This window comes from Danio rerio, chromosome 8 (genome assembly GCF_049306965.1).
Source record: "Danio rerio strain Tuebingen ecotype United States chromosome 8, GRCz12tu, whole genome shotgun sequence".
Lineage (NCBI taxonomy): Eukaryota > Metazoa > Chordata > Actinopteri > Cypriniformes > Danionidae > Danio > Danio rerio.
The window spans coordinates 34,817,646-34,831,235 of record NC_133183.1 but is presented as its reverse complement, the minus strand read 5'-3'; the positions used below and the strand labels follow the sequence as shown (position 1 = coordinate 34,831,235).

Genomic DNA, 13,590 nt, shown 5'->3' with positions numbered 1-13,590 from the left:
TGGCTAATTACCCTATCCTGCCTAGTTAACCGAATTAACTTTAAGCTGGATAGAAGTGTCTTGAAAAATATCTAGTAAAGATTAATTTCTGCCATCATGTCAAAGATAAAATAAATCAGTTATTAGAAATGAGTTGTTAAAAATATTATGTTTAGAAATGTGTAGAAATTTTTTTTCTCAGTTAAACAGAAATTGGAGAAAAAAAAAAAAAAAAAAAATATATATATATATATATATATATATATATATATATATATATATATATATATATATATATATATATATATATATAAATGAATGAATAAATGAATAATACACTTAAAATGTAGCTCAGGCTATTTCTGTATATGAGTGTTTGTGTCAGTACAATCTCTCTTAGTGAGTGATGAGTGTTCAGTGTTCAATTGCATTATATGCACATTTCAGTGTGGAATAGAAAACAAACAAATACACTGACAGAACACTGTTTCAGCATTCACTCTTCATATTGGGGCTTTTCTTCTGTATTCTTAACAAGTAGATTTATTGCAAAAATATCAGCAGCACAGACAGTCCCCATGCATCAGGGCTGACATAAAAAGAGTGCATTATTGCAGATATATTTTATCACATGTACATAAAACTAGCCTCAACAGGTCCTCGGAACAACTAGTACCCAAGAAAAACTGGTACCAAACGCAAATTCAACCACATATTAATATTGTCATCCAATACATATTCAACATATTACCAAATTTGTAAGAGATTACAAAAGCATTGAAATATATTTTTCCTCCCAATAAGATTTTGGTAGATCGACTGGAAGACACAATAGCCCCAGAATGTCAGGGTAGTGATTTTGCAAGCCCTGTGGTTATAAAGATTTGAAATGGTTCCTTGACAATTTAACATACTGCAATGAGTTGATGCAAGAGGGGAGCAGTAAAACACGTATTTTAAAATGTCATGTGTGATAGTGAAGACGAGTAATGATGCTAAAAAAATTCAAATGCTGAACACATGACATGTAAAAATGTCATGCTTTCTCATTATCATGGCTGACAGCAGTTGTGCTGCTTTAAACTTTTGAAGAAACCATGATACTTTTTTCCAGAGTTCATCACTGAATAGAGAAAAAAAAACGGCATTTATCTGAAATAATAAACCTACTGTCATTTTCAATCAATTTATTCCCCTTAAGAGAGTAGGCCTAATAAATAAACTTTCTGAACTCAAGCATTTGAAATGTAGTGCATCAAGAATTTATTTTATTTATACAGTTTTCCCTTGTTTGTAGCATACACACTATCATTTATTCATTTTCCTTCAGCTTAGTCTCTGATTTATCAGAGGTCGCCACAGTGGAATGAACCACTATCTATTTCATATGTTTAATGCATATGTTACTTTTATGCATATGTTTTACACAGCGGATGCCTTAGTACTAGAAAACACCCATACACTCTCACATTCACACACACACTTATAGACTATGGCCAATTTAGTTAATCCAATCCTGTAATCATCTAAATCTTGGTACTAATTTAACTTACGTTGAACGCGCACCCAGTGATTTCTGCCATCCTCTCCAGCTGGGCTACTAGCAAGACAAGTATACAGACCTGCGTCCTCCACCTGTTCCAAATGAAGAAATAACATGTTTGGCACAACTACAAAGATTTATCAATATATACAAAGCTTTATGAATAAGCATTAATTTATATTAGCACCTGAACTTTGTTAATCCTGAGCAGCTGCCCATCCCTTTCTATTATTGCCATGTTGTCCTGTATTGGACGTCCATCTTTCAGCCAGCTGAGTGTTGGAGGAGGAAGACCAGTGGCGATACACTCCAGCTCCAGCAAACTGTCAACTGCAATCAGCTGCTCCTCAGGGGACAAAGAACCAGTGATCTTGGGGGGCTCTAAAAAAGACAAAAACATCCCTCAGGTTTTTGCAAGCACGTATTTCTGCTTCTAAAACATTTCAAATGTTTTTGCTTTGAACTAAAATCCTTCTATGACCTCGTGTTTAGATACAGACCTCAGATTTTACCTTAACTAAATGCTCTTACCTTCAAACAGCCTAAAGGTAAACCCAAAACTGAAAAGTATGTCATTTTTACTCATCTTTCACTTGTTCCAAACCTGTCTGACTGTCTTTCTGCTGTTGAACACACAACAAAAGGGATTTTGAAGAAAGCTGAAAAGCTGTAACCATTGAATTTCATAGTAAAAAAACTAAACAAATACTATGGAAATCAATGACTTTTAACATCTTCAAAATATCTTCATTAGTGTCTAACAGAATAAAGGAGCTATTCCTTAAGGCTCTGTTTTACCCAGTGTCCATATAAGAAGGATGTGGGGTCTCAAACGTGCATGCAATAGTTTACATTGGTGGCTGCACAGGTGTACTTTACAGATCATTAAACATGCAAAGTATCATACCAGTGGGCATTTACTTATGAGTAGGCCCACAAGGAATCTGCGTGTGCAGAAATTTCCGCAGATTTTAGCCCATTTTTTTTACTTGTGTAAATGTGTGTAAATTTGTATATTAATACTTAAGTTACTATACGTTTTTAAATTAATTTCATTCATATTGTTGACTAATATGAAAACGTTCAAATGATTTATTAACTGTACACTTTGTTAAGTTATAGCTTCTGTCTTTTAGTAGATATTTTATATGAGAAACTTGCTTTGTTTACCAATTAAGTAGATCTAATTGGATTTGCATTGTAAACATTAAACAAAAGTTAAAAAGGTATCATTTTTATTTCATACACTAAGTTTTAGTTATGATACTTCCAAAATCATTCCGCATAAATACAATACAATACAATTTTTACAAAATTCTGCGCAGAAATATTTAAAAATGTCTGCAGATTCTGTCTGGCCCTACTTATAATCAAGTCTATTCATAAAGTGTGTTTATGTGAAGGAGGTCGAAACCGGACCAAAAATAGCATATTTCGTTTATGTTTTTTGAAAACAGGACAACAAAAAAAAAAACATTATGGCCCTGTTCCTGGTATTAAAGATGCATTTTAAATATGCATTTGACGTGATCTCAACCGAAATACAAAGAGAGGTTAGGATATAGTGTAGCTCCTCCCCCTTTTAAAAAACAGCGAATGGCGTTTTGTTTCATCACCGCAAGAGTGGTTGAGGTGAAGTGCTCAAATGAAAAGCAAATAAAAAGTGTCTTGCATGGGGTGGGGCATATCAGATACAAGAGAGCATTTGATTGCTTATGATTAAACGAGAATCTGTAGTATGAGGTGATGTGAATGTGAATGATGTGAATTTCATTTAGGCGGAAGTGACAAACTACAAGTTTATATAAACTACATGTTTATATGTTTATATTGTTTTTTTACATGTTTATATTGGTTTTATATCTTCTAAATGCGCATTTTGTCACTGTTTTGGAGCACACTAGCTTATAGATATCTTAAAAACTAACAATACATATGCTAACATCTAAAAAACTTTACTTTAATTGAATGGGACCTTTAAGAGGCGTTTTCATCAATTCGATCACAAATGGACAATTTTAAGTAAATGTGTGAACGGGGTGTGAAATGTTTTGAACTTGTCCTCTTTTAAACGAATCCAGAGGTAGTCAAAAATGCATTCAACCGGATTCCTCCAACTGTGCAAACTCACTTGTGATTGAATGTGTTTGGACAGCCGCTAAAAACCGCCTGCTCTCCTCTGCTGAACTTATTCATAAACCCAGCGGGACTCATAGTTGAAGTGCACTGGACAGAGATATCTAAACTTTGCTGTTGATAGGTTTTGTATTTGAGTCCAAAAAGGTCTGTTATATGCCCTTATATGTTATATACCGCTTTTTTTTTGCAAAAATAAATATGTATTTGACTGCAAGTTAGACTGTGTCACATCCCACAAGAACAAAACCATCTTAAGTTTGCGGATAACTCTGCAGTGATAGAACGCATCACTCGGGGAGATGAGGCAGCTTACAGGAGGAAGGTGGTCAGTCTAGTGACATGGTGTGAGGACAACAACCTCACTCTCAACACGCCAAGACTAAGGAAATGATAGTGGACATAAGGAGAGTGGAACTCATCAGCCACTGTTTATCTGTGAACTTGAAGTGGAAAGAGTGAGCAGTATTAAATACCTGGGGGTCCACATCAGTGAGGACCTCACCTGGACAATGAACACCACCCAGCTGGTCAAGAAAGCCCAACAGCGGCTGTACTTCTTAAGGAGGCTGGGGAAACTTGGTCTGTCATCTAAGATTCTCAGCAACTTCTACAGCTGTGCGGTTGATAGCATCCTGAACAGCTGTATTTACTGTGTCGTTTAGAAACACTACTATAAAGGGCCGCAAACGTCTGCAGAGAGAGGTGTGGACTGCAGAGAAGATCATCAGTACCCCACTGCCTTCTCTACAGACTATCTACCATGGCAGAGTCCACAAGAGAGCTAGCTGCCTCCATCCTATCTTTTTCCCATCAGCTATCTTTTTCCCATCAGCTATCAGACTTTTAAACGGATAACCAGTGGACATAAACAGTTTCATTTTTGTTTGCTCAGTAGCACACTATATTCTTCATCCCAGTTTGCACTATTAATGCATGCAATTGCACTCAATCTGCTCCGGCCATTATACTGTTGTTTGCACATGAGCCAATTGCACTAGGCACCTTTTGCATAATAAGCACAATTTTAAACAACTACTATACATTGTTTGCATCTGTTTACATCACTCCACAATCAGTATTATATATTATTTACATATATATATATATATATATATATATATATATATATATATATATATATATATATATATATATATATATATATATATATACAGTTGAAGCCAGTATTATTAGCCTCACTTTGAATTTTTTTTTTTCTCTTTTTTAAATATTTTCCAAATGATGCTTGACAGAGCAAAGAATTTTTCACATTATGTCTGATAATATTTTTTCATCTGGAGAAAGTCTTATTTGTTTTAATTCAACTAGAATAAAAGCAGATAGCCTACAGAACAAACTATCGTTATACAATAACTTGCCTAATTCCCTTTAACTGCCTTGTTAACCTAATTAACCCAGTAAAGCCTTTAAATGTCACTTTAGGCTGTATAGAAGCGCCTTGAAAATATCTAGTAAAATACTATTTACTGTCATCATGGCAAAGATAAAATAAATCAGTTATAAAAAATAAGTTATTAAAACTATTATGTTTAGAAATGTGTTGAAAAAATCTGCTCTCCGTTAAATAGAAAACGGGGTAAAAAATAAACGGGGCTAATAATTCTGACTTCAACTGTACATTTCATAGTTTTACTTCTGTCACTTCTGTGTATATACAGTTGAAGTCAGAATTATTAGCCCCCCTTTGAATTTCTTTTTCTTTTTTTAATATTTCCCAAATTATATTTAACAGAGCAAGGACATTTTCACAGTATGTCTGATAATATTTTTTCTTCCAGAGAAAGTCTTATTTATTTTATTTCAGCTAGAATAAAAGCAGTTTTAAAAAAAAGACATTTTAAGGTTAAAATGATTAGCCCCTTTAAGCTATATATATTTTTTTCGACTGTTTACAGAACAAACCATCGTAATACAATAACTTGCCTAACTACCCCAATTAACCTAGATAAGCCTTTAAATGTCACTTTAAGCTGTATAGAAGTGTCTTGATAATTGTCTAGTAAAATATTATTTACTGTCATTATGGCAAAGATAAAATAAATCAGTTATTAGAAATTAATTATTTTAACTATTATGTTTAGAAATGTGTGCAATGTGAAAAAAATCTTTCCGTTAAACAGAAGTTGGGAAAAAATAAACAGGGGGGGGGGGGTAATAATTCAGGGCGGTTAATAATTCTGACTTCAACTGTATGTGTATACATGTGTATGCCGTGTATGATGTATATGTTATGTGCTTGACTTCACTGTGGAAGTAAGAATTTCATTGCACAGGGAAACGTGTTTCCACAAGTCTGGTCTTTACTTCTGCGTCAAGTAATCAGCGCGACCCACGGCGCATGCAAGGAGCATAGCTGCGCATTCATACTTCTGCACGCTGTTTCTGTATAATAACACTTCCGAAACGCTAGTTGGCAGTAGGTGTTTATGTTCCTCTGTGTCGAGTTTCTTTGCTGGTGTTTTGTTTTTTCTGAACGCTTCCTTAATGCATAAGTAATTTAAACTCGCTCATTTTGAGGCAGGAACCGGCTGACGTGCAACAACTTTGATCATAAGGTAAACACAAAACAAACCTTTCCATCTGGAGCTCCTTCATGGGACTCTGCACTTGTAAACAGTCTCTCCAATGGACGCAAGCTCTCGGTCCCGCCCACACTCGTCAGCACTACCAAGCCGACCAATCACAGAGCTTGCGCTACGCATTGTTGTGACCTGTAGTTACCATTTTATGAAAGGTGCGCGTCCACGCGTAGGCTGCGGCGTAGCATACGTGTGCGCCTGACGCAGAAGTATAAATCAGCCTTTACTGTGCACATGACAATAAACAAATTGAATTTAATTGTATTTTTTTAACATTTTTTAAATAAATAAACAGCAAATTTTAGACAGTGCCTGTTGGCTAGTGTTTTTCATAAGATATAACTTTTTTATGTGTATAGTCTTTAAAATGCTTTTAATAATTTATTCAATTTAAAATAACCTTCAGGAACACAAATTACACATCCGACTTCAAATGATGACTGATCTTTCACGTGATCAATTACTGATCCTTTCCATAATGTTTTTATCCAAAGACACCTAATTTATTATTTTCATTGTGCTAAACTATTTGTTAAACAATTTTTATAAAAACAAAAGCATATATGCATGTTAAAAATATAAAACAAAGCGTGTAAGCTTTAGGAGTTGATCAACAAAATAATGAATTAACTATAATTTAATTAGTCAAAGTATGAAGTAGCCTATTAGAAATGTATTTATTTTATTTTTTTATTTTGTAAATTGTTTTGTAAATTGTGCCACCTTTCACACTATTAGATTAAAATATCAGACTTAACCAACACCTGCCAACTGACCCTTCCTCATCAAAGTGGTTGAAAGTTGTCAAGAAACATCTAAGTCCCAGGTGTGAATGGTATTGTCTGTCTTTGGCCACTAGTGACCCGATCGACTAAAATCCAACCAAATACCATGTGAAAACAGCACCTATAATAATTTTTTACACTTTGATGCTGGATTTCAAAACTTCCACAGTAACTAGATCTTTCTACCTCAATTCACTTCTACAATTATATGCTGTATGTTCTTCCCAGTACAGCCTCTGAACAAGTGGCACCCTCTTGTTCCTTCACAATTAGCCAAAACCTTCACCCTCTCTGCTCCTCTGGTAACTGTATTTTATCTTTTTTCTCGGTTTTTAACCCTGTTCTTTTGCTTCCTTCCTAATATAGTATTGTCCTCATCTGTATTTTGCAAATATTACTATTTTTTGACAAGTTCCTTTGGTCAATTTTCCCTTAGTCGCTTTAAATAATAAATGTACATACCTAAAACAGTCAGGTTGAAGGTCTTGGTGCTGCTTCCGGCCTGGTTGCTGGCCACACAGCTGTAGAGACCTGCATCGCTGGGTCCCACATCAGACAGCAGGAAGCGGGTTTCCTGTCCGTCGAGCAGCAGATTGCGGTGCAGTGAGAGTGGCTGACCATCTTTCAGCCAGGAGAGCGTTGGAGGAGGGACACCACGAGCTTCACAGGTCAGAGTCACTGAAGAGCCCTGGACCACCGCCACCTGCTCAGTCGGCTCTGTTCGCTCCACAGCAGGGGGAGCTGATGAGGAAGAAAGACATGTGATTGACTGACTGAAAACATGAGGTTAACAATTGATTTGGACTACATTGTTAATTAAGGGGCCAAGCACTACAGGTGTGTAGGCATCTATTGTGTTCATTGGCGTTTTTACTATTATTATTATTCTTACGTTTCCATTTTTTCTTCTGCCAGATTTGAATGGCAGCCTATATAACCGTATGCAGGAAAGTTGTATAATTTCTCTATCATATAAGAATGATAGAGAGCAGTGTCATCATGATCTACAGGGAACCTGAAGTCTCAATCTCAAACTCTCTAGCGCCTCCACCTGTCCAAATTTTCACTCATGTTTATCATTATAACTTCTGGACCGAATGGGCTACAGTCAAAATTAATGTTTCCTCTGAATCCTTGGCTCAAACTGATTCAAATACGTCATCATCGGCATGAAATTTTTTTTTGACTATTTTAATATTTTTTTTAAAGTTATTTGATTGAACTCATCTTAGGCCGTTTATCTAATTTTGACCAAAATTGAACCTGATCTACAGACCATGCTGACCAAAAGTTATGAAAATCAAGTTGATTAGACAAACTGTTGTCATGTAACTTGTGAACAAATCTAATGAAGAGCTTGAGAAAATGGACTTCAGGCAATATCTCTTTAACGCATTGACATATTCACACTAAACTTGGTGTGTGTTATGACAACCGTGGATTGAGGTTATCTGCAGCATTTCAGTGCACTGCCCCTAGTAAACCGGAAATACAAAAAATATATATTTTTTTCTTTTATCTTCACAACCCTTCGTCCAAAACTTATATAACTGGTCTCTTCAATCTGACAGAGCATGTCGAGTCGAATGATGTCCAAATTTCCCTGGTCAGAGATTTTGGGCATCGCCCATTTAGATTTTTCAAAAAAATGCTACATTTCACAAACATATTCACGCATCATCCGCTTGTTAAGTGTGACGTCAAGCGAAGCGCCTTCCGGGTCCAAGCACTCTATTCAACTGAATGGTGAGACTCGTGAAATGGTAATAATAAACGTTTACAAAGCAATTTAATGCTTTCGAAAATCACGATCGCAGTATATATGTCCATGCCTAATATCCGATGGCCAGAAAGTGATAAATTTTTTTATAAATTGCAAAATTTTAGGTATTTGTTATGCAGCAAGCCAAGATATTGTTGTGTACACTATGATTTTATATAAAATTAACTTTAATGTGTGATAGGAATAAAACGTGATCATAAACAAATGATTTCTCCACTCAAATGAATGGCGGCTTGGACCCGGAAACAGTATTACATACGTCACAAACATGTCACCACTTAACAAGCGGATTACAAAACACGGTATGCTTTTTTGACACCATGCCATAAAGATACTCAAAAACTTCTGGAGCAGCGCCATCTTGTGGCCAAAAGTTATAAGCAATTTTTGAAAAAGTTTTTTTAAACATTCTTCATTGATATGACATGTGTCTTGTTATATTCCCTGGATCACTTACTGAGACCATTGATACCAAATATGATAAAATCAACTAAGCTTCCTGTCACCCCAGGTGGGTCCCACGCGGGCCGACCAAGGTGGGGCTCACGCGGGCCGACCCAGGTGGGGTCCATGCGGGCCAGCCCAGGTGGGGCCCACGCTAGTTATGAAAATTATGAAATTCATGTTGATTCAACATACCATTTAACTTACATAAAAATCTAACGTAGAGCTTGCAAAAAGGGACCTGAAGCGATATCTCTGTAAGGCATTGACGTATTCACACCAAATTTTGTGTGTGTTATGACAACTATAGTCTGAGGTTACCTGCAGCATTTCGGTGCACTGCCTACCAGTGGTCCAGAGATAACGTCTCAACCCCTTGTCCAAAACTCATAAAGCTGGTCTCTTCACATGACAGAGCATGCTGAAAGATTTCTGATTTTTCCAAGTCATTTCTTTTTTGGCATTGCCCATTTAGATTTTTTTTCAAAAAATACTGTATTTTGCAAACATTCATGTATGATTACAAAACAATATATATATATATATATATATATATATATATATATATATATATATATATATATATATATATATATATATATATATATATATATATATATATATATATATATATATATATATATATATATATATGCACTAAATACTGCAATAAAATTACTAAAATTACTGTAAAAGTGTGAGTTATAAAAAACTGAATAATAAAAATCTTTGTGGTTTAAATTTGTACTTTTTAAACCATAACTCATTAAGCTTTTATTTTGCAATATATATATATATATTAGGGATGTGCGGAGCAGCCGGTATTTGTATTTGTATTTGTATTTGTTGAGGGGGGAAAAGTATTTGTATTTGTATTTGTATTCGAGTAAAATTCAAAATGGCGCAAAAATCTATAATTTTTCTATTACACTTCTGATTTACATTATAGTGAAAGTATTGTTTAATTATACCCATTATATAAATTATAGACATGCAATTTTGGTTGTTGTTTTTGAACATGTGATAAGAAATGTCATTGAAAAGAAAATAACATAGAAGGCATTATCTCATCCATGGTTAAACCAACAACTAATAAAATACCATTGTGAATATTATGAACCCCACCACCACTGTTCTTGTTGAAGGACACTGAATAGACAGAATAAAAACAAATAATACTTCAAAAAACTGTTCTTCTTCTGAAAGAACTTCTTTCCAATGCACAGAATTCCAAAAACTAATATTAACTAAATAAATCTAAACAAACCCTTCCTGGGAGATCTGGCAGAACAAAAGTATTCTATATAATACTAAAAGATACAGCCCTGCTATTGTCATCTGCCTGCCACAAAACAGACACAAAGTTTGTTTGTTTTTTTTGTTTTTTATGTTTGAAACTGACTTACTGGGGCAGAATGTGGCTGTGTTGATGGTTTGGTGCTTGTGGAGGATTTAGCAGAACATAGCTGTGCTGATTGAGGGGATTGATGCTTGTGGGGGGTTCACAGACAGTATCAGGAGAGGATGCTTTTAGTGCATGTGATAATACATTACATAGAAGGTTGCGCAGTGGCACAGTGAGTACCACTGTCGCCTCACAGCAAGAAGGTTGCTGGTTCGAGCCATGACTGGGTTCTCCCCATGTTGGCGTGGGTTTCCTTCGGGTGCTCCGGTTTCCCCCACAGTCCAAACACATGCAATACAGGTGAATTAAGTAAGCTAAATTGTCCCTATTGTGTGTGTGTGAAAGAGAGTGTATGGATGTTTCTCAGTGCTGGGTAGCAGCTGGAAGGGCAGCCACTGCGTAAATCATATGCTGGATAAATTGGTGGTTCATTCCACTGTGGCAACTCCAGATTGATAAAGGAACTTAGCCGAAAAGAAATGAATGATAATGCATAGGAGATATTGACAGATGTTTAATATCTCTGCCGATTTCACTTTTGCACACATTATAACGTTACAGTATCAGTTTGTTTTATCTGCAGCTCCACAGACTGTAAAATTCTTCCACAAAGAACATGTTTTTTTTTTCTTTTTTGACTGGTGGAGGACCAAGAAATGGCTCAGAAGCAGTCTCACTCTTTTTCTATTCGGGTGCCCAAATGTATTTGAGGAGTTTCAAGTTAATAAAAAGTGACGGGAAGCTATGCTAAGGTTAACTAGCCTATAGCATATATCTTGCTGTCTGCAAAAGACAGTAATGTAGACGTACCATATAACTCCCATAAGTGCATACTATTCGACACAACAGCACAAGCATCATTTTAACCTTTATAAACGAACGTTAATTTTACTCTGTCAACAGTCTATTGTCTAAATTACCACGCTAACAGAGCTAACGTTGCGTAAACAGAGCACCCGGTTGCAAACTTCCCGATCCCGATCAAACTCCGCTACAAGCTTATAAACTGCATCTGGAACCCAATTAAGGTACAAAAATCTATTTAACAAAAATAGTGATGCAGATAAGATTTTTTTTCGCTCAGCCGAGCCTTCTCTGTCTGTATCTGTGGAGAAGATTGTGCCAGACACCTCCGACTGAGCGTCTCACTCGCTCTCTCTCTCTCTCTCTCTCTCTCTCTCTCTCTCTCTCTCTCTCAGTTTCAGTTTCAGTTTAAGTTGCTTTATTGGCATGACATTAAATACAGTATTGCCAAAGCATTTCAAATATGAAACATATTAAAACCATTGAAAATAATAATTAATAGTAATACAGATAAGATATAATGACACACAAAAAAGAAAAGAAAAAATACATTTGATAAATAAAATAATAATAGTAAAAAGTTTAAATTATTTAAATAAGACACAAATTTACATTAACCATTTCTTATGGTGTGTAGGGTGTATACATATTTTGCAGCCAGTTCAAATGTCAATTCGTCCTCTCCGAGTATATGGTAAAGTTTTTCTGAGTCATTTAAATTAAAAAATGAACTGATCAATGTTTCAAATTGGGGGAAAAATATTTCTCTAGTCGTGCTGTATTTGGGGCAGAACACTCACTCACTCACTCACTCACTCACTCACTCACTCACGCGGGCATGCACTGTGGTCTCATGAGGAAACGCTGCTTTTTGATATAGTGTTTTTCTTGCTCCCGAATACAAATATTTTTTCAAGTATTTGTTCGAAATAAGTATTCGTAAAAACACGCTATTCGTGCCTTTCCGAATACCGTATTCGGGTTCGGCTCCACCCTTAATATATATATATATATTTTTTTACATATTTAATAAGTGCTCCTAATGTACCTTGCACTTGGAGGTCAAAGTTGAGTTCAGCTAATCCAGCTCGACTGCGTGCAACACAAGTGTAGATGCCAGAATCAGACAGATGCACCGGTGAAATTCTGCATTCACAGAAGAAGACAGGACAACATCAAAATAATGTCACATCTATTCTATCAAAGTATAAAGGCTCGTACACACCGGGACACTTTTCACTCGTCAGCATTTTTCAAGTTTTTCTGCATTCAAACATGGGCGATGTTCATCGGCGATAAGCAGTGTAAAAGTGCAAAATCACCCCCTGACATTAGATGGCGCTTAATAAAATTACAAGTCATGAAAGAAAAGTGAAATGAAACTCAATTACCATCAAATCCTATTTGTTTCTCTTCACTCCTACTGACTTTATTGTAGTTGCTGTTAGGCTTATCCTACAGCTCTTTGTGTTCAGACACCATTGAAAAAAGCAGCTCCACATTCATCTTGCCTAGGTGCATAGATATATACACTAGATATCGCATAGGGACCCTGAGCATGCGTCAATAGCGCCGCCACATTGGTACAGTGCTCCCAGGACAAATGTCCTTCAACCGCACTAGTCAACACAGTGTTATTATGTGAAGATGCGGGACTTTAGCGCTGTCTACGGGTGTAGTAACGAGCAAACAAAGAAAACAAAGCACAAAGGCAAAACATTTCATAGGTAATATTAAGTTTTTTTCTGTTTTTGTATGTTCTGAACTTTTGTGCTAATCAGGTAATGTTATTGATGATAACAGTCACTTACTGCATTCACCATAAGGCAAAGCAGCTCCAACTCGCACTAAACACTCGGCTTATGCTAGTTTTGTTGAATAAAATCAGCAAAAAATGCAAAGGAAATATGACAACGAAATGCTGCGCTGCCAGAAACTTGTATTATTGTCGGCTAACGCCGACAATTACACTATAGTGAAAGAGTCGTTCGGGGGATTCATTCACAAAACGAATCGCTCCCTCCGTCAGTATGAGAAGTGAAAGCAGGAGAGGAGGTGTGTTTCAGGACATGGTTAGATCAAATTTAACAGGGAGGGTGAATAGTACA

At 35.9% G+C, this 13,590-nt stretch overlaps 1 protein-coding gene across 1 annotated transcript in view; it reads right to left on the bottom strand.

Annotated features, from left to right (window-relative positions):
* Positions 1–13,590, bottom strand: part of hmcn2 (hemicentin 2) — a 172,742-nt gene that overhangs the window by 49,113 nt on the left and 110,039 nt on the right. Inside the window, exons 47-50 of the mRNA XM_001920466.9 lie at positions 12,531–12,628; positions 7,509–7,787; positions 1,710–1,903; positions 1,533–1,614 (exon numbers count right to left, since the gene is read on the bottom strand). Of these exons, the coding sequence (XP_001920501.5) occupies positions 1,533–1,614; positions 1,710–1,903; positions 7,509–7,787; positions 12,531–12,628 (653 nt within the window). The remainder of the gene's footprint in view (positions 1–1,532; positions 1,615–1,709; positions 1,904–7,508; positions 7,788–12,530; positions 12,629–13,590) is intronic.